The sequence below is a fragment of the Scardinius erythrophthalmus genome, assembly GCF_964197995.2.
Source record: "Scardinius erythrophthalmus genome assembly, chromosome: 6".
NCBI lineage: Eukaryota > Metazoa > Chordata > Actinopteri > Cypriniformes > Leuciscidae > Scardinius > Scardinius erythrophthalmus.
The window spans coordinates 19,590,170-19,611,439 of record NC_138226.1 but is presented as its reverse complement, the minus strand read 5'-3'; the positions used below and the strand labels follow the sequence as shown (position 1 = coordinate 19,611,439).

The following is a 21,270-nucleotide window of genomic DNA, read 5'->3' as shown; positions in this document are numbered from 1 at the left end:
AACAGCTAAAGACAAAAAAATGAGCGTTCGGCTGACTCAGTCAGAGGAGCAGAAACTATGAGCCAGATTGAAGGTCTTCTGCTAGATTTCTTAAAGAACTTCACGTAAATACCTTCTGGTGGAGGCCATAGGCCTCCAGAATTAACATGCTATTCTTGGTAAGACAAGAAGGTGGCAAAAAAAATAAACCAATGAAATACGGTCAACATCTCAAGAGGGAAGATCATCACTTGTAAAATGGCACATTTCTTCATCCGTGAAACCGAAATTCTCTTTCCTCTAAAGAAAAAAAGGCACAAAAGCATGGTATACTAGCTATGTCTGCATTTTGTGGTCACAACATTGGATTTATTTGTACGAGATACAAAAATGTAAACATTGCAAAATAAATAGTTAAAACAAGTGACGCAGGACCTATATTCATGCTCATGATCCCAACATGAACTAATGCACTTGTCTTGCTTGCATTTTCAAGTGCAAAAGCATGATGACAAAAAAAATCTAGGATTCAAGTAACAGAAATGACAGACTAATGATACAAATATACTATTTTACAAGGTAGTGATAATTCCCAATTTTACAAAATGTACACTTATAATATTGACAAATTTCTCTTAATATTTTGATATGCTGCTTTTGGGTATAAGTCCGTGTAGAAGCGCACAGATCTCAGCACTGAAGTCTTTGTGTTTCTGATGGGCTATGTGACCTCCATGGCGACTGTGGTCTCTGATAATCCGTTGAGAGCCAGCCTCTCTGGTTCGTGATTCTCCCTGCAAGATCAATACAAATATAGAATTTCAAAATTTCATTTTCATTTGAATTCAAATATATAAGACACTATCGTTCAAAAGTTTGGGGTTAGCAAGATTTTGTTTTTTTTGGAAATATTACTTCAGGGTCTGTACACATTTTTACCAATATATTTCCAATATATTAATTTTGAGGCAAATATTCATGACCTAATGTTCCATACAAGTCTATATACACGTAAAAAAAGAATAACATGTATTTTTTCAGTGCGGTCAATCGATTAAAAATCGACTATTTTCTGTAATTCGCACCTAACATTAAAGTTAACCAAATTAACAGCATAAAGACAGTAGCCTATATTTTAAATATTTCTTTAATGGCATCTTTTTTTGAAAGGCCAGTATTACAGATACCAATACTGCTACTGATGTCTCTATGATTTTTTTTATTTGATTTTTCTCAATTTTAGCCATTAATTAAATAAGTATAATTGTAAGCTATCAATTTTAACATTCATCAGGCTTTAAAAAATGAAGTTCAAAAACGTTTTAATTTAAGTGAAATAAAAACAATCTTCACATAAACCCATTATAATAAATGTCACATTTACCTGTGCCCTTCAATATATCAGGGCTCAATTTTTTCTATTGGCCCAGTCAGACCAGTTCAGATTTTTACTTGCCCTGTCAAAATGCACAAAAAGTTATTGTTTTCATTGTTTTTGACCCATGTAACCTTGCAAACCTACACTTGCAAACCTGCAACCTGACCCATGTCACCAAAACAATTATAAAACGAAAGTTCCAGTACTGGATTCTGATTGGTTGAGTCACGTTCAAAGCTGCTGTAAATTACTCTACAAACATCTTTTTTGTTACTGTGTGTTTATTTTGTAAATAAAATAAATAATCTAAAAAATATATATTTGTATGGACTAACCGTAATAAGCCCTGTGAAGCAGTGGTTTATAGTGAAATTAGAACGTCCACGTCGTGCCTTCCCTTTAGCTTACATTACAAGCAGTAGCACAAATAAATACAATAGAATAAAGATACAAATTAAAGAGTTCCTGTCCGGAGATATTCAACTTGGTGAAGAAAGTACACAGATTATTTTTGGGGATTTCTAGGCGTTTTTCATGTCGTGATTTTATTAATCTTGATTTCTCACAACTTGTGTGCTTTTCTGGGCGAGTCAGAGTGAACTGCGGCGCTTATAGTCATGAATGCGCAGTCCAGGCCAGGGTTTCTGCAGGTTTTTTTTAAATCAAACACTACAATTATATATTCAATCCACCAGCTGAATGAAAATGCGATTACACTCTCTGCCAGTAGGTGGTGCTTAAGGAAGAACAGAAATATGGCAACTACTCTGGTAAATACGGTATACAACGCAGCTGCGCTTTTTAAAAATGCAACGAGTTTGGAGGTATGATATGAACACCATAAGGTAAACATTGTCATAATTCATCAGAAGTAGTTCATAAGTAATGGCTTGGCATAAATGTGTGGTTTTCATTGATTGTGAACTTCTCTGAAAGTGCGAGCCTGTAGAAAGTGCAAAAGCACCATGTTTTGACTTTGAAACATACAGCACTCATGAGCAGGTGTTTTTTATCTCTCCTTTTGTAAAATAATAAATAAATACAGATACTTGAATTCATTTTTCACCCTCCCCCCAAACATAAAAATAAACAAAAAAAACAATTGTAAAGTGAATAAGTTCTGTTTCAGACCTGGCGATGTCGATGGCACTAGTGGGGGTGACTTTGGGTACCCGGTCCAGACTGCTAGCAACACTGGCAAGCTTTAAGGCTGAGGGTGAAGGGGCACACAGACGTGCACTGTGGTGTGTGTGTGCAGGAGACACAGCGCTCACTGTACTCAGGTGCCCGTGGCCGTGAGGCAGAGACTGAGGGACGGGCAGCTGAAGGCCAGATGCACTCGTCATCCGTACTAAAGAGCCTGATTCACCACCACCTGCAGAACGGTTCAATTTGGCTTGTCTAAAACCTCCTGCAAGAGACAAAAATAACAAATCATTTAAATAATCAATCATGCTCACCTTTTTTCCATTAATTAACCACACATCAAAGCGATTGATATTGTCATATAAATGTCCAAAAAAAGGTTTTCAGTCACAGTTTTGCTATGATTCCCCAATAAGTTCTATAAAGCAGTTTACAGTTTTAAAATATTTGGATCAAAATTACAGGCATATTTTCATATAAAGATTATTTTATATTTCAATGCCTCTGCTCAATTCCCAATGAGCTGCACATGCCTGAATTAGAAAGGACGCCATTGACACTTGCAATCTGGGGCCTGTTTTCATTGTTGGGAGTGTTGACCACAGCAGAGGCAGCAAAGTGTGCACTAGCCGAGTCCAGAGTCTTAGACATGCAGTCAGATGAGGCCGTGTTCTGTAAAAGAAATGATTTTTTACTTCTTAAATAAAAAAATAACAATGACTCCGTAATTATTACAGAATAGAGTAAGAGTGAGGTTTAGCCCCATAATGCCTGGCATTGTGTGGATATACTCACGGGCAGGGGCTTGTGGGGTTCTGGTGCTGTCGAGTTCTGTTGGAGTTCTTGCTGCTGTAACTGTTTGTGCATCTGAACCAGCTGTTGCTGATGGGAGTGAAACTGCTCTTCTGTGAATCCACCTGCATGTAAGAACATGGGTGTAAATGTGATGTTCTACAAATTTAAGAGGCTTTAAACCAGCAATTTTTATTTCCCCCACTAGGTGCCAGTAAAGGACTTTTTTTGAAAGAAATTAATACTTTTATTCATTCAGGATGCATTAAATTGACCAAATTGTAAATACGTGTATTATGTTACAGAATATTACTATTTAAAATACATGCTGTTCATTTGACCTTTCTATTTAAAGAATCCTGAAAAGTGCATAATGGTTTCCAAAAACAATATTAAGCAGCTCAACTGTTTTCAACAGTGACAATAAGAAATGATACTTGAGCATCAAACAGGCATGTGATCAGCTAAAGACAAAGAAGGAAAACCTGACCCACCAACCCCCCTGCACAATTATTATTAAAAAATACTATCGTACTGTAAAATCAGTATTTACTAATCATAATAATAAATTACATTATAATACAATATTATAATAAAAGTATTATTTTTTTATTATTGTTATCAAACACAATAATAATCATTATTTTATTTTAACAACAGTAAAATTACAATACCAACATTTATGCTTGCCTTAAGTTCTTTGCTTTCAAACATTAAACAACTGAGCTTTTATTTTGACGGAAAACCTCAGGATGACCATAACTCTTCCCTGATAATAACAGATTTATAAACGATTCTCATTATGAATTTGGGAAGATGGTTGGTGCACACTGCGTTCACTACTGCAAATTTTAAGCGATTATAAGAACAGCACTCGCAAAGTAGCATTTACTGAGAATCGAAACTGAAAATGAACACAGTGCTGTGCTTTGGCTTTACTCGGAATTATGCAGTGCATCATGGAAAGGCAGTTGGAAAATACAGAAATCTGTATAAATACAGAAGAAGAAAAAGCACAAGCACAGCTCACCTCAAGTAAACAATTGAATGTGTGTGCCTAAATTATGCCAGTTCAAGTTTATAAAAGAAATGTAGCTAATTATGAGCAGCAAAAAAATCTCCGCATTTGGACTGCAGTCTGCTAATAGACAACCACTGAGAGCCGTTGAACTCTGCTGAGTTTTATGCATAGAATGCTATTTTGTATCAGACAGTGCAGCAATTTCATCAAAATCAATCGGCAGGCCACATTAAAAATGATTGACAGGCTGAATTTGTTGAAAAACCCAAAAGTAAACTGATAGATAGAAAGGCACAATGGTGAACGAAATTCAGTTGATTGACCTTCTGAATCCTGTTCAGCTCAGACGCCTCACCTGACACACTGTTAGAGAGAGGTGTCCCTCCACCTTTTTCCACCTGCGGAGTCCCTTTCTTGTCCTCACTCCTTGAGTTGTCCTGTAGCGGCCGAGGGCGGAAAAACTTCCACCTGCAGGCCTGGATGTCATTCAGGAGCTGAGTCAGTGAGCAATCAGGAGCCGATTTGGAGATGTGAGAGTTTGTGTTTGTGTGGACGGGGAGGTCAGGCACACTAGAGCCAGCGGAGGGATAAAACATGTCAGGGTCCAGGTGCCTGAGGGCACGGTCCAGATCCGACGAGGCGCGATCCAAAACAACCCTGAAGGAAAACAACAGAGTGCTTTAGGATATTTGGTACAATCGGTGACCTTCAGCGCTGATCTTTAGGGAGTAGCCTCATCAACTTTTCTACTTTAATCTGAAGTAACAAAGAGCAGGGTCATAAATTTAAACCACACATCATCTATACTCGAGTACAATAAACGATAAGATGAAAGGGGAAATGGGTAAATTGTAAATAGTGACACACCTGCCACCTCTGCCCACCCTCCTGTGTGCCACTGCAATACAGCGTTTCGGCACAGAGAGGGCGGTGAGACAGTTCCTCTGCCACAGCCGGTCCTGATCCGCCTGCTGCCAGTGAGGAGAGCAGCTCTGATCCACCAGTGGCTGAGGACACACAAAACTTTTAACAATGGCAAAGGAAATTACCAATGCACCACAGAGCTAAATAATATGGTGCTCTGTCACTAATAAAGCAAGTATATCATACTCTATGGGCAGGAGGGTTTATTCACAATACTCAATTTTGGCCATGCGCTTTAATTTACATGCTAAAAAAAAAAAAAAATGCCAGTGCCGGCACCTTCACACCCTCCCTGTGTCATGACCCTCATGGAAGAGAGAGTTCAGTTGTAAGGTTAATTTCTGCAAATCTGAAATGTAAACCTACTGGTTGAGTAAGTTAAAAACAATGATCTGATGCAATTACCATTCCATTGAGGACAGCTATGAATGTTAATTCGAAAATGAATTAACATTCATAACTGTTCTCAAAGGTCCTCAAGCAGCATTTCTTATGCTTACAAGTATTTAGAATAACAACATGCACTTATATAAATACAATTATTACAAATAATGTAGAAAAAATATTGTGTGTTTATTTTAAATGTTTAATACAATAAATTATCTACTTGACAATAACGGCTGGTTGAAATGATTGTAGAAAAAAGCCAGTGGTTCTCAATCAGGGGTCCAGGGCCCACTACAGGGCCTCAGCAAAGACAAAACAAGCCTTAAAATACGGTTAAAAACCAAAACAAAAACATGTTGACAAATTTTATTATTTCAGTTACTTTTTTAATTTATAAAAACTACTGTAGGAGGGTCCATGGATTCAAAAAATGTTGTGTAAGCAAAACAACAACTAGGGGGCCTTCAAATATTTTTGTGGTCAATGGAGCCCTCGAACTCAAACTGGTTGAGAATCACTGCTTTAAGCCATTTTAGTGCAGCTTAATTATCAAGATATAATTATTCAGCTATATTGCCCAGCTCTTCAGCCATCACTGATGTTCAGTGGGAAACTCACCGAGAGGTAACTGCAGCCAGCTTTCCTTCTAAAGGCGAAGTTTCCATCAGGATCGTTCTCTTCATCCGGCTCTGATACTGGAGACTTCAGAAGAGAAAATAAGGAGAAATATATATACTATTAAATTTTCTGACAAAAAATATTTTAACGTCTTTTGAGTAAAGCATGTGTAACGAAACACTGATTGTATACTGACCAGTGGGTAATCCTCCTCTCCAGAGCTGTGGAAGTCGTACTGTTTAATGTCTGCCTTGATGATGGTTTGCTGTCGCTCTGGCCGACCAGGCTGCCGAAATGTATCAAGTTTGGGCCTCTTGTTGTACTTCTTATGAGAACGCACAAAGTCAAAGTGAGGCTCAGGCTTGATTGTGAATGGGTGGAGGTGTTTGGACCCAGATTTGTGTGACTGAAGGAAAGAGACAGAAGAAATGGTTTTATAATTATCACTGAGCACATTCAAGACATTTCTCGCACGCAGATCTTTTCCCTCCTACTGTTGGCCTTTACCTTAATTTTGCTCTCTGCCTTGTGCCGACTGCTCATGGGTAAGGATGTGGGTGCAGGGTAACTGGTTTTCTCTGCCAGAGGTACAGTGACTTCATTCAGAACCTCTCCAGAGAAGTCTCCAATTTGATATCTAATATACACAAAACAAGGAGAAACAATATGTAAAAACTAGGGATGCACCGGTACTGCGCTCATGCACTTGTACACATAAAAATGCTCCGATACCAACAAACGATATCACGCAGCGTGTACATTGTGTCCAGACAAAGAATCACAGACAACAGAGTATAATGGGGATAAAAGAGAATGCTATAAAGTAAATGTATCTAATCAGTGAAATATTAAAAAAAATATATTAGGGCTGGGAGAAAATAAATCTGTGTTGGCGCTGCCGCTGACCCAGAGAGAGTAGACATGAAACAGCAGTCTTTTCAACCTCATAGTATTATTGTTTCTGTGATACAATAGTTAAAATTATCATAGAAGTACTGGGATAAAAGTTTTAAGTTCAAATATAAACACTGATGTCTACGATAGCGATCAAAATACAGTAAATCAGCTGTTGATAGAAACTTGGCGCTTAAACACATTTATGTGGCGACAAGTGACTTAAATGTATTTGTTACTGAATAATTTATTCAAGAGAATGTAGTATGATGCTTCTGAAATAAAAGTCAGATGATGAGATGAATTGTTTTTGTAAATATGACTCATCTTATGCATCATGTACAGTCTGTAGAAAATGAATGATTTAACTTTTCCCCATGGTCTAGTATTAAAAAAAGAATAAAAAATTACACAAATAAATACACCAATAACTATTTCCTTTTTATTTCCGAAATTTGCAATATCGAATCGCAATACTTGTAGAATCCAATTCTTAAAAAATTATATATATATATAAAAAAAAAACCGCAATACCGTATCGGCACCCAAGTATTGTGATAGTATCGAGTCGGGAGATAGGTATATCGTCCCAGCCCTAAAATATAGTATGCCTATATAACTGTGGTGTGTGAGCTGATAAGTGAAAAACACGCAGTGGAATGAGTGTGTAGCAGCACAGACACGCGATCATGTCGAGTACATCCTTTTTTCACACATCAGTGGAAAGTTTGTAGTTCGGTTGGATTTGTAAATAGCAAAGAAAGTAAAGCGAGGCATGTATTACTAACGTTAACTGAAGGAAGAGAGAGAGAGAAAGATTTGTTGCATGCTCTTGATTGCGGATGGTTCACTCAGCACACATGCATCATTTGGATTAAAACTAAATCGTATACGTAAGCAAAACATGAACTGTTACGTGATTTATGTATGACGAGTGGTTCCCTACATTATTACAGGACGTTTGCAGGTCAAGAAGTTTCATAAACGCAAACATCCGAAGCACGCGCCCTGAAAGCTGCCTCAGACAGCGTGCAAATTGAACTGAATTCTCTTTCACGTCTTGCGTTTGGTGAGTATCCAAGTAAACATACCGGTAGTCAATTATACCTTAATGAACATAAACAAAGAAAACAAATGTACAGTAGGGCAGGCTATATTGGATCATAATAGGGCATATAATAGGGCAGGCTATATGGTGCATTTGGGACAGCAGCCTAATAAATCTGCTGCTGTGTTTTTTTTTTACTGTAAATACAAAAGACAAAGAAATCCCTCACTGCTACTGACAATTATTTTTGTAACCTTATAAAGATTCATCTAGATTTAATTTATATAGTGATGAATATGCAGTATTATTTCACATTTGATTATTTTATTCAAATTATGTACCTGAAAACTACTTTTAGACCTACCTGGAAGAAAAAAAAAAAAAAACAGCTGTTTATTTAATTTGTAGCCTTTCTTTGTTCTATTGTATTTACTTGTGCTATTTGTAATTCGATTTTTTGTTCTTATTTTATTGCTGACTGCTTGCTTGTCTTTAATAATGTTTTGAATTTACATTAATTAGGCTAGTAGTTTTTGCTGTATCAAAATTATAATAGAGAATTGTGATATTTCACTGGCATCTACACATTTGAACCTCTGACCCAATCCTTAGCACTGAAGCAGCTTTAAATATGTGCTGTGCAATTAAATAATAGATAAAATATGATAGAGCAATAGAATGAACAGTGAAAGTAACAGAAGTTCATACAATACATTTTAACATGCTTAAGCATGAAAACAACTGAAGGAAATATTTACTAAACAAATTAAGCCAACTAATATGATTCATATTCTTTTAGTTTCTCTACCCAATATATATATAAAAAAAATTAAATGCAGTGAAAATACAGGTATCGGTATCAGCAAGTACCAAAAATTAAAGTATCGGTATTGGACTCGTTCTGGGAAAAAGTGGCATCGGTGCGAGAGAGATGAGTCACTTTACACTAGGCCTGTCACGATAACAAATTTTGCTGGACGATAAATTGTCCAAGAAATTATCGCGATAAACGATAATATTGTCGTTCTGAGACCATTTTCATTTAATATAATTATAATGGCATAATAATGCAGGTACACCTTTTCAACGATCTATAAACTTTTATTTCTAAAGAATATTAAACATTGAAAACGGAAAACATTTTAAATATCCAAAAAAATGAACAAAACAACCAAAAACAATGAAAGCAATGGACTCTTAGTGTCTGTTAACAAAATAAATGTCTGTTAATATATAAAATGAAACAAAATTGCACTTCAAAAAATATTAAACATTAGGCTTTAGACATTATTAAATGGTGATACATTCCATAACAGGCAAAACTGACAGTTAGGACCTTTGTAAACAAATAAAAAAAAGCCTCAACAAGCCATATCGCACAATTTTGCACTGTTACTTTGTCCTCCTGTTACTTTGTCAAGTGATTGTGTACTGTCGGGAAGACGGAGACGCACTTTATTGCGTGTGTATGCTACGCACTGAAAATACTTGGTTAGGATTAGGGGTGAGGAGTGCGTGCGTATTACACGCCATAAAGAGCGTATCATATGCACGCAAAAACTATTTTTGGCGTATAAATGGCACGAGAAATAACATTCGTGGTATAGATATGCATTTTCATGTGATCGGGCTCGCTGTCGCAACTCACAACTAGCGTCTTCTCTCTCTCCCGGCAGTAGCCGCAAACAGTCCCGCCTTTCCCACACAAAGACCATGTGACTGACAAGTGCCGCGCCGCCGCCTCCCCACACAAAGACCATGCAACTGACAACAAGAGGGTTCACTCCTCCTACGCTAAAGAACCGAGAGTGGTCATCCAGTCTCTTTGGTAGAGAGAGAGAGAGACGAGGAAAACAAACAAGCATGCAAATGGAATTATCGCGGCCGGAAAAATTATCGAGCTCATTTTTTTTATCGTGCGATTAATCGACTTATCGACTATCGCGACAGGCCTACTTTACACACAACAACCATTCTAGCTGTTAAGTAGTGTTTGAAAGCAGGCGTCTATCAGCGGATATATCTATCAGCGGATATATTAGGGATCCACTGATAGACGCCTGCTTTCAAATGCTCCTGTGTGTATCTGTGTAAGCGCTCAGTGAAGACAACATGTTTTTGAAGCGTTGATCATTGTAGCCAATCACAGACATATATGTTGAGCGTGTGAACAATGGCCAATCAGAAGCGTTTAAGAATCGTTCAACAGCGCTCAAAAAGCTAGAAGGAAATGCTGGTTATCATAACATTTAAAAAAGTTCACTACCGTCATGGTACCGAAGTCGGTAGTTTTGACAACACTACTGTTAAGTTGCACATGACAGTTTATTTATATAGAGTATGCAACAACAGACATTGTCTCAAAACAGCTGTATTAAAAGAACAATGTTGACAAACCTTTTTTCAAACACCTCCAGTGTCAGATGCAGCAGCTCTCGTTTGCTCTTTTCTCTCTTCTTGATCATCTCCAGGATGCTCATGGTTCGGCTGAACTCTCTCCTCAGCTTCAGCATCTTTTCATAAGACGCCTCGTCATTCTTGCGATTCTACAGAGACAGCATAACAGAGAGACGGATGGTTCCGGTAGGTGTTCACACTTCTATTGAGGGGAAAATGTGATCTTTATTAGGGACGTGTGAGTGTGTGTGTGTGTGTGTGTTCATTTATATGTATGCATGTGTGTATATATATATATACATATATATATATAATATACATACATAGCATTGTAAGCTATCTGACAGCTTCAGTGATCATAATGGCAGCGATCTTTGCTCATTTTCTGTATATAATATATATTTTCCATGCTGCTAACTACATGTTGCAAAGTTTCTGGATTAACAAACGTATTTAAATACCTGATTGAATCTGAAAGTGATAACCATAGCATTGGATGAAACAAAACAATCTGAAGCTGTATGTCAAATGATCTATACATGAAGTCTTGGAAAATGAATTCATGAATAAATAGGATGAGCTAATATAACAAACTGTTTCTTTTTTTATTTTGGATTTATTGTCAGTACTGGGGTTGCCGTTCACAGGTAGGGTACTTTGTACTATGTTTTGTACTATGTTTGTCTGCGTAAGTTTGATGCACAAATGTATAAGGTAAAAACCAGTCCTGTCTGAATGCCCTCTAATAATGCTGTTTGAGGCATCCATGACAAAACACAGTATGTGCATACCTTCCTAGTCTGCATCTTCTCTGTGCGACGCCTGAAGGCCACGTAAGCATCATTGTTGGTGGAGCCATCCCTCTTCTCCTGCTTGATTTGCGGGATGAGCGACGGTCCCCGGCAGTTCTTCCTCTTCCTCACCCAGTAGTCATACACTGACTTTAAAAGGTAGTCATCTTCATTTAGCAGCAGCTTGGCCTCCTGAAGAGTGACCAACTACAAAATTATTGAGAGAGAGAGAGAGACAGGAATGCATGTGAATAAAAAATCAAATTTATTAAGAGGTGTATTTTAGATCAGTTTTCAACTTGTGGATCACAACTCAAAAATAGGTCTCTGATAGTGTGTGTGGGGGGGGGGGGGGGGCAATGCTAAATCCAATCAAAATATAACTATGTAATTGTGCAAATTTAGAATAACAAAAATGGAGGAGAACATTTTAAATGTTATTTTATTAATGTGTCAAATCAAAAGTTATGGTATTCTGAGACAAGCAATTTGTCCCTTGGTAAAATCGAGCTAGATCATACAGATGGCCAGACACATCTTCATTCTAGAAAATCATGAACAAAACAACATAAGTAAAAAAAAAAAAATACAACTAGGATGCAACTTACTAGGTTTTAATTGTAATAATAAAATGATTTGTCAACCGTAAAGTGTTTGTGTGATGAATCAGTGTGGTCCGCCACACCAAAAATCATCCCGCCACGGCTGCAGCTTCTCAGTGAGGTCCGATATTGTGCATACTATTGTGTTGTGTTGTTAAGCCCCACTAAAGGCATAAAAAACATTGTAAAGCACCATAAAGTTTTCGTGCACTATATTCCAAGACTTCTAAAGTCATTCGATGGCATAATGTGAGGTAAAAATGAATATTTAAGTCGTTAAGTTAAAAATGGGATAAAGGTTTGCATAAAATGACTTTATCTTGCTGGAGTTCTAAATCATATTCCTTTCTCCCGGGTGTCTGTTAGATTACAGCACTGGAGTAGAGCATTGTTCTTCATGCGCACTGTCAGGGACGGACTGACAATCTGTGCGTTCTGGAAAAGTCCAGAACGGCCGTCCAACCGAGGGCCGTCGGCACAAAAAAAAAAGTCTAATAAAGCAATATGAACAGCCAACATCAGGGGCACTAATATGATCACTTATATGCTAGGCTACGTGTAAAAAAAACAACAACTGAGGAAGAGTCGGCCTATAGCCACTGACAGAAAGTTAGTTTTATAAGGCTGCACTTTTAAATTTGCTTACATTATATTTGAATAGCAGTGGTCCCCAACGTGGTGCCTGTGAGTTGCCCGCTAAACACTTTCCATAAATAGCCCCAAGTTGTCGCGTCGGGGTTCCAGACTTCGAATAAATGGTATAATTTTGGACCTTTTCAAACGTTTCAATTTGAACTTTTGCCTCTACAAAATTACTCAACTCTCTTTGATTATACGCTGTCATTTGCGTTGCGTATGACAAACATCAAATGGCAAACGCTCAAAAAGCGGAACAAAACTTGTTTGATCTGAGCAGCGCATTATTAGCTCGGCCCAAAAAACAGCGATCGCGGACAAAGCAGGTGTGCGGGCTGATCTCGATCACGCGAACATTAGGCTATTACACAGAGCTGCGCGATCCACTGAGAAACATTTCAATTCAGCGCAGAATTCTCTATCTCTATTATAAACCCACAAATGACTATGTGATTTAAGCTTGTTAAAAGCCAGATGAAACAGCGCTGATATTCTCAACATATTGACGCAAAAGAAAAACAGGCGAAACATTGTTCCAAGAAACAAACCAGTTAGAAGACATTTCACACCAAAATTTATGAATTAACTTTAGTAAAACAAACTTTTTTTGGGCAGAAATGTGTCTGTATTCATATTTAAAATGCTGTTATATTAATATAGTCATGTATAAATGTATTAAATAGGCCTAATGCAGTAATGTTTTGTTTAGAAGTTATGGCAGTTTATTTTTATTTTTTTATTTTTTTCATTTATATTTATACTAAATGTTTGGGCTACTGTTTTTGATAACACATAAAGTAAGAAAATCAACAAAAAAAATCAATAAATATTTTCATAATTTTTCAGGAATTGTTTCTTTTTTTAAACGCTTGTAAGTCTGAACCAGAATATCAAGATATTTTATTATTTATATATACAAATATAAGCCTTGGCTTCAGCCTACTCTTTTTTTGGTTATATCATTGTCATTTCATTGTTATTTTATTATTTTATTGTTAAATTTACCAGAAAAATAAATCAAATCAAATCAAATCAAATTTAACATATGATGGTGAAAAGTAAAAAAGCTTCACCATGTTATGTATAATAAATATTGGAGTATAACAAATAAAAATTCCTTCTAGATTATTTTATCCCTTGAGGCAGGCCTCTCACACAAAAAGGTTGGAGACCCCTGGTATAGTAACTATATGTTTTATAATTACAAGTTTGTGTAATTTGGGGTTTCTGTAGCCAGTGACATTTTATTATTTGTATTTTATGGCATTGTACATTTTTTGTTTTTATTTGAAGGCTGAGGCTTCATTAATAAACCCAACCCCAATAATCATCATTGGTTTTGAGATGTTACTTGCTGTGAATACCTTGTCTGATAGGCTACAGTATTGTGGCATATAGTATCAGGACATCCTGGCTAGTGTCTGTCGCACACGGCTAGGCGAATGGCCGGATGATGGGCCTATTTGGGAGAAAGTCCAGGGCTGTTTTTTAGCCCCAGTCCGTCCCTGCGCACTGTACTATAATTATTTTGTTCAAGCAAGGACACATTCAATTGATGGGGGAAAAAAACAGTAAAGAAATTTATGTTACCAAAAAGTTCTGTTTTAAATAAATGCTGCTCTTTTAAAATTTCTTTTGATCAAAATATCCTGAAAAAGTTCATCACAGTTTGCAATAAAATGTTACATAGCACAGCTTATTGTTGATGATAATAATAAACGTTTCTTGAGCAGCAAATAAGGATATTAGAATGATTTCTGAAGAATCATGTGACACTGAAGACTAGAGTAATGGCTACTGGAAATTGAGCTTTGATTTCACAAAATAAAATATAGTAAAATAGAAAACATTTATTTTAAACTGTAATAGTATATTTTACAATATTACTGTTTTTTTATTGTATTTTGACATTTTCGTTACTTTCATACAATTCTGGTACCATGTTGGGTCGCCACATGATATCTCATGTAAAAACTGTATCCTGAAGCAAAACCAGCTGAGAAGCACTGAATTATAAGACTTATAAGGTATCTAAGGGTGTATTCACACCAGGAAAGTCCGATAGTTCACTTGCTTTGGTCCGGACCAAATAGAATGTTGATTTTTTTTATTTGGTACGGTTCGCTTTCACACTGCTCTTTTTACAAGTGAACCAAAATGTGTAAACAAAACCACACGTGTGCTAAGGTCGTCCATTCATTGGACAAGAATTCTCAAGCAGGGAAAAGCAGGAAGTGCAAAAACAGGCTCAGCATGGAGATATTTCGTAATGTAATATTTGGGTTTTTTTTACTGATTTGGTGTTATTCTTTACAAACGCAATATGAAGAAACTATGGTAGTACAGATAAAAGCCTTGCTTGGGTCCTTACATGCGCTTCGTGAGGCACACTAGCTGGCACACACACGCAAGGTCTCTCGCTCCCTCTCTCTGCCGTGCGCGCGCTCTTGCTCGCTCGCTCTAGATTCCCGGAGATTTTAAATGATTTGCGGGCATTCATGCGCTTCTATCGACATGCGGGAGACTGACGGAACTTCCGGGAGACTTGGGATGTCTGTATAATAAGACACCATTATGCCAAAATGTCCGTTTTGTTAAGTATCCTCATAAGAGCAGTCAACTGTTTTCTGCAGTTGGGTCGGTTCATGTTCACACCGTAAACGAACCGTACCAGAGTTCGTTTGAAACCGTACCGAGACCACCTCTTCAGCTGGGTCTCGGTTCGGTTGTTTGGTCCGCACCCGAGTTCGATTGCTGTATTCACACCAGCCCAAAAGATCCGCACCAATGGGGGAAACGAACTAGAGTTCGATTCAATCGAACCAAACAAGGCAGGTGTGAATACACCCTAAGGTACATATACTTATAAGGTATAATGCACTTGTTATTACCTGGTTGGTGCTGGCTTTCTCTAACCGGTCCATCATGGTCTCAAACTGCACAGGTCTGAGCTCCATCTTGCGGTTGAGTCTGTTCAGTAAAGTCTCGTCCTCTGAGTCCATATCATAGTCAGGCAGCTCGTTATCCAGACCCAGAGCTGGTGCGGAGTATAAGGGGCAAAGGTCAGATTGAGGTCATATTCAAATTACATTTTATGTGTATGTTTAAACCAAGAAATTGAAGTATCCAGTGGGGCTTGAGGTAGACGTCACTCACGCTGGATGTGGATGAGCTGTTTGGGGATGCGGAACTCTCCTTTGTAAAGGCGGTCGTAATAGGTGATGTTACTCTCTGCCTCTGGCACAGGGATGACCATGCTCTCCTTCTTCTCCCTGAACACCTGCTGGGCAGAGATGGCCCTCTGGAGATGGTGCTCCTGAAACACCATGAGAGACTGTGTGAGTAATGCTAATTCTGCATTGACAGAGTTGGTCAACTCAAATATGTGAACAGGTTACACCAAATACGCCAGAACAGTAAAGATTTTTCCACCTCATATATAGCACAAAATATTTCCATTGGCAAGTTAGTTAAGCTGAAACTGATGTAGCTGGACTAAGCAAAAAGAAAAAGTTTAACAACTCACACAGAGGAGGAAATAAGAATTGGGCAAGTACAAATTCTAATGCAGCTGAGAACAGCAACGTGATGAAAACCGCTGCAATGTTTTACACGGCTCGCAAACAAATTAACTCTAAATTGTTCTGATTACTTTTGGATTCCAGACTGATCAATGAGTGAGCAGTTCATTATCAGGTAGGTCAGGAGTGCAAATGCAATCTGTGGCACACAAAATCAGCACATAACTTGATTTAACTAGGGTTGGGAATTGAAAATAGATTCCAATTCTGGAATCGGATACTTGTAATAAAGTTAAAATTTTGATCCCGCTTATCGATTCCTGCGTGTAAATTTCATTTAGTCTGTGCCGTTTTCTGTTGATGTGCAGCGTGAACAAAACTTTACTAAACATTTGTGGAGAGAGCGTCTGCCATCCAATAATCACAAAAAGCTTTGTTACTTTTAATATAAAGCAATGCCTCAACTCTAAATTCTGTTTATTTTATTACGAGATTCAAACAATAAATGTTGCTTGCGTGATAGATCACTGTAGTGCAGTTCAAACGGCAACACGGATCAAGCGGTGCGTGAACCGATCATCTCATCTCCTCTTTACTGCATCACGAAATAAACATGGGTGAACATCAGAAGGTATGTCGAAAGATAGCCTATCTTTTGACATACCTTCTGATGTTCACCCATGCACATTACAACTTCTCATGAATCCTGTCTCATGTAATCGCTCAATCAGTGTTTCAACCAGGGAAAGACATCAATAAAACAGCTTCTAAGCTATAAAATCACTTTACCTCAAGAAAGCTATTCAATGTCCATAAACTCATTAGTTAGCTAGAAAAAAAAAAGTTTAATTAATGTATGTTTGAATGAATATGACAAGAAAGCAAGTTATTACAGTTTATAGCTAGTCGTTTAAATGTTTATTTTTCACCAACAATCTAGTAGAAACAATTCTGTTATTAAAAAGTTTATATAAAAACTGCCTTATGTGCAATTCAAATGTTTGTACAACTCAGTTTGCGCTATTTGAGTGTTGATTATTAAAAAAAGTATGAATTATTATATGATTATTCATTTATTTGATGAATCTGTGAATCTCTTCGACAAGCCAACGAGGAAACTGGCGAAAATAAAACAAAACAAAAATGATCTTCATTAAAAGTAGTGAGACTAAATGTCTACCAGTGCCGATGCAGTCTTATTGCGGCCTTTGATCTTGAAATTAGCTTATGATAAATAAAATGCAGCTCATTTCTATTGCTTTCGCTGACGTGAAGTCGGATTTATATCCGTTTTGCGGAGACACATTTAAGTGGACAAGTGTAAATGGAACACTATAGCTATCAACCAATAGCTATCAGATCTGTAAAAACATATGAAATGACCAGGTGTAAACAGACGCCTGTATATTGGATCCTGCATGAGGTCTTACAGCAGCCTAATAAAACCTGCAGCTGTGAGGCATTAATGTTAATCAAAGAACAAAAGAAAAACTTTTGTAACTTTAATAAGCATCAATCTATATTTTATTTAAAAAAAAGAAAACTATGCAGTGTTATTTTACATTTGATTACAATTTCTATACCTGAACTTTGTACTTATTTGTGTGGTATTTTTGTGAAAACATTAGTGTTATTTAGTCTGCTGATTTTTGTTCATGAAAAGACAGAATAAATATGTTTGATTTAATAGTTTGACTAAATGTTTTTATCTTACAGGAATTAAAACTGGGAATGGAAAAGAATCTGAATAGTTAACAATACCAACCTATTTTTAACAAGTACTTGCTTTCCGTACTGTACATCTGTACAACATAACATTGAGCTTGCTGATCACAATGGCAGCATGACAGTTAATACTTCTATTTTAATAAAATTAACTTCACTTACAAATCATATGAATAAAACTGAACGAATCAATGAATGCTTGATGATCTGTCACACATCTTTTGAAAGAACTCATAACAGTGGTGCAGCCAAATACTAAAATAATAAATATGAATTATTTAGTTTACAAAAATATAATAAAAAAAAATATAAAACTAAACTGCTTATTTCCTTAAGTAATTTTTTTAACTAATAATAACAATAATATAAAATGTAGATATGTAGTACATATCTAATGTCAGTACATAGTACATATCTAATGTATTTAGAACATATCTAATGTACTGTATGTTTAAATAATGTATATTTTATAATAATAACAACAATAATGAAATATAAGCAAATAATAACAATTATTGTTATTAAGAATTATTATTATTAGTTTTTTTTTTTTTACTTTTTCATTGGGTAGTGGTTTGAACATAAATATTGTAGTGGCATGATGGCAACATCATGAACATGGTACTCTGATATATACCATGGTACTAAATAATTCCCATATTAATATACCACTGTACTATATGATATGCAAATGTGAAGAATAAAACATGCCATAATGGTGGATTGCACTTTGTGTCCGCAGTTCTGCGTATGCTTGAACTGATGACTAGTGCCCGCAGATGCAGAAACTAAACATCAGGACCACTGAAGAATCAAACACAGATTCAGGCTTCAGAGGCACGCCGTTCAGCTCATGTATTCCTGTCGTAACATACGTCAATCTCGAACGCATTTGCGCAAAAAGGCTGACGTCAAAGCGCATTGACCACTAGCAAATCTCTCACGTAAATAACCTTGTTCACGCCACTAGTGTAAAACATTTCCCACGACTACGCAACTGTCGTGCACTGTATACGTAACCTAGAGCCTCAGAACGCTGCTTACAGATCCCCATACGCAGAGAATGGACTTGCGCAGTAAAACGTGCGTAAACGATACGTGAATACCAACACCCTGCTATGCACCTGAACCTCATGAAAAATGATGAATTTAAAATCATTTACATACCGACTCCTCTTCCTTTTCCATCCCGGTTGGCATTTGTGGGACCGCTCGGTTGATGGAGACGCAGTCGGTGAGGTCCGGGAGGTCTTTATTGCGGTAGATCGGCAGCGGTTTGGCGGCGTCTAGCGCTCGTGCGCGGAACGAGAGTTTACTCATTGTTTTCAGCGATCACAAACACACTAAACACGGATCATTCGGTACAAGTACACACACGAGCCGACGGTTCTCTCCGCGGCCGCACTCACTGACGTCCCTCCGATCGAAATCCGGCGGTTAAGGGCATCTCTGAGCGAGTTATGGTGTTTTTTCACGGGCTTTTTTTTCTAGGCTGGTGTGAAAACATGGCGGACATGATCCCGACAGCCCGCGCGACACTGCCAAAGAGCGTGAGCGGGAGCGCGCGTGTGCCGCTGCGCGCGCACCTCATACAACATGCGTGCACACGATATTACGACACACGGGCACGAGGGAACACATACATGCATCGTAGAGCTGTCACATGCATTAGACCGTCCATTACAAATGTATATTGATGATAATAACGTCTTCAAACGTGCCACGAAGACAAAGATGGCCTACAATCAAGAATGTAAACAAATATTAAATGTTCTGGGCTATAGAATTTTTTTGACAGGGTCACCTATCCTCCTGGCTGGGGGATGGGGTGGATTCGGAGCATCGGACAGGCCCCTGTCTTACCAGGGCCCTTAAAATTGTACTAATCTTCCCCTGTTACAGTTCCCCTGTTGATTAACTGTTAGTATAAGCCTACATTTGGGCGACCATCCCCTTCATAGCTTACCTTCCAACTTGATCTCATGAGAAAACATAATTTTACAATAGGTATTTCATATGAATTTGTACAATGTGATTCGTGTGGAAATAATTTTTTAGAAAAACTTCAACATGAAGGTCCATCCCTAAACCTAACCATGGGGCGTAAGCAGATTGTACATTGCCTATGACTTGAACAAATTCATACGAATTAGTCACCGATTCGCCAAAACATAAAATGGTCATGAATTTCCATAACAGTTTGTTGGTAGCATACCTTCACACCATAAAACGTTTAAAGTTTATAAGTCTATAAAGTTGTAGACCAACCCAGTGAATTACACAAATGTTCAATTCAAATGCAATGACATTGTTTGTTGCTGCTTTTTATTTGCCTGGTTCACATAATTAAATCCACGTTTTACTCTGATTATGAGCGTTTTCACACTAACGTAAGTATTCTGTTGACATGAGTTTTATTTTTATTTATTGTTTTATTAAATAAATAGCATCCATCCTTCACCATTAGATTTCTGATAGGTCTACTGCAATTGAGTTTCCTGGGCTGTCTGCTAGCAGCAGGAGTGAGCTGGGTGGCCAGTCTGCTAGAAAAAAAAAAGTTAAGCCTGCTAAGACACATCAGTTTTAATGAGAGGAACGAGCAGAACTTCGAGCACTGAGGCAATCCTAAAGCAGTGGTGGATGTGCGATGCATAAGTGGAGAGTGTCTGTGCACTGCACTCAGTGTTTCTCTACAGAACATTGCCTGAATCGCTTACATAAACTGGGATCCATGAATTAATCTAGGCCATTATGTTGTACACTATACTGTTCAAAAGTTTTGGGTCAGTAAAAATGATTGGCTATCACGGTTTATTTATAAAATGTAAAGTGATATTAATCAGGAATGCTTCCTGAGCACCAGATCAGCATATTAGAATCATTTCTGAAGGATGTGACACTGAAAAAAGTTATTTTTTTAAATTATAATTTTTTTTTATTACTGTTTTTACTGTATTTGATTAAATAAACACAGCCTTGATGAGCATAAGCAAAACATTTTTAAAAACTTGTGAAAAGTGCATTTGGTTGTGACACTTGGGAAATATCCTGGTGCTCCTTATGGTTAGTCCATTGCTTAAAAGAATGGCATTGTAAAATAATACTGCATGTCTCATCTAAATGACTGGTATTGCCAGGCCAATATCAGTAAATTAAACTTATATGAGATGAGAGGGGAGAAAAAACTTCTGAAGTGAGTGGAAGAAAGTTAGTCTTCATAGAAGAAACAAGGTGTCATGGGGCATTTCACAAATGAACAATCTGATTCCCTGTTCAATTGGTTTTAAATGGTTATAGAAATGGACTGTTTGCCTTGTTCCCACTAATTACTGATCATTGCTGATCTTCTTCAACTGTTACTCTAATTGAGGAAAATACCTGAGGAGTTCATTTAAGATGTCTACACTTTGC

General features: G+C 37.3%; 1 protein-coding gene across 2 annotated transcripts; it reads right to left on the bottom strand.

Moving 5' to 3' along the window:
* Positions 1–309: 309 nt before the first annotated feature.
* epc2 (enhancer of polycomb homolog 2) lies at positions 310–19,520 on the bottom strand. 2 transcript variants are annotated; one of them, XM_081368839.1, is made up of 15 exons: positions 19,027–19,475; positions 15,770–15,929; positions 15,505–15,650; positions 11,376–11,582; positions 10,585–10,733; positions 6,753–6,882; positions 6,442–6,651; positions 6,246–6,329; positions 5,184–5,323; positions 4,672–4,973; positions 3,299–3,420; positions 3,037–3,175; positions 2,489–2,768; positions 1,364–1,436; positions 310–773 (listed from the first exon to the last, which is right to left on the bottom strand). In XM_081368839.1, the coding sequence occupies exons 1-14, from the start codon at positions 19,177–19,179 to the stop codon at positions 1,388–1,390; spliced, it is 2,271 nt and encodes a 756-aa protein (XP_081224965.1). In that variant the 5' UTR covers positions 19,180–19,475; the 3' UTR covers positions 310–773; positions 1,364–1,387. The 2 variants fall into 2 exon arrangements, with proteins under 2 accessions (XP_081224965.1, XP_081224964.1); XM_081368838.1 differs by lacking the exon at positions 1,364–1,436 and having other exon boundaries at positions 19,027–19,520.
* Positions 19,521–21,270: the final 1,750 nt, after the last annotated feature.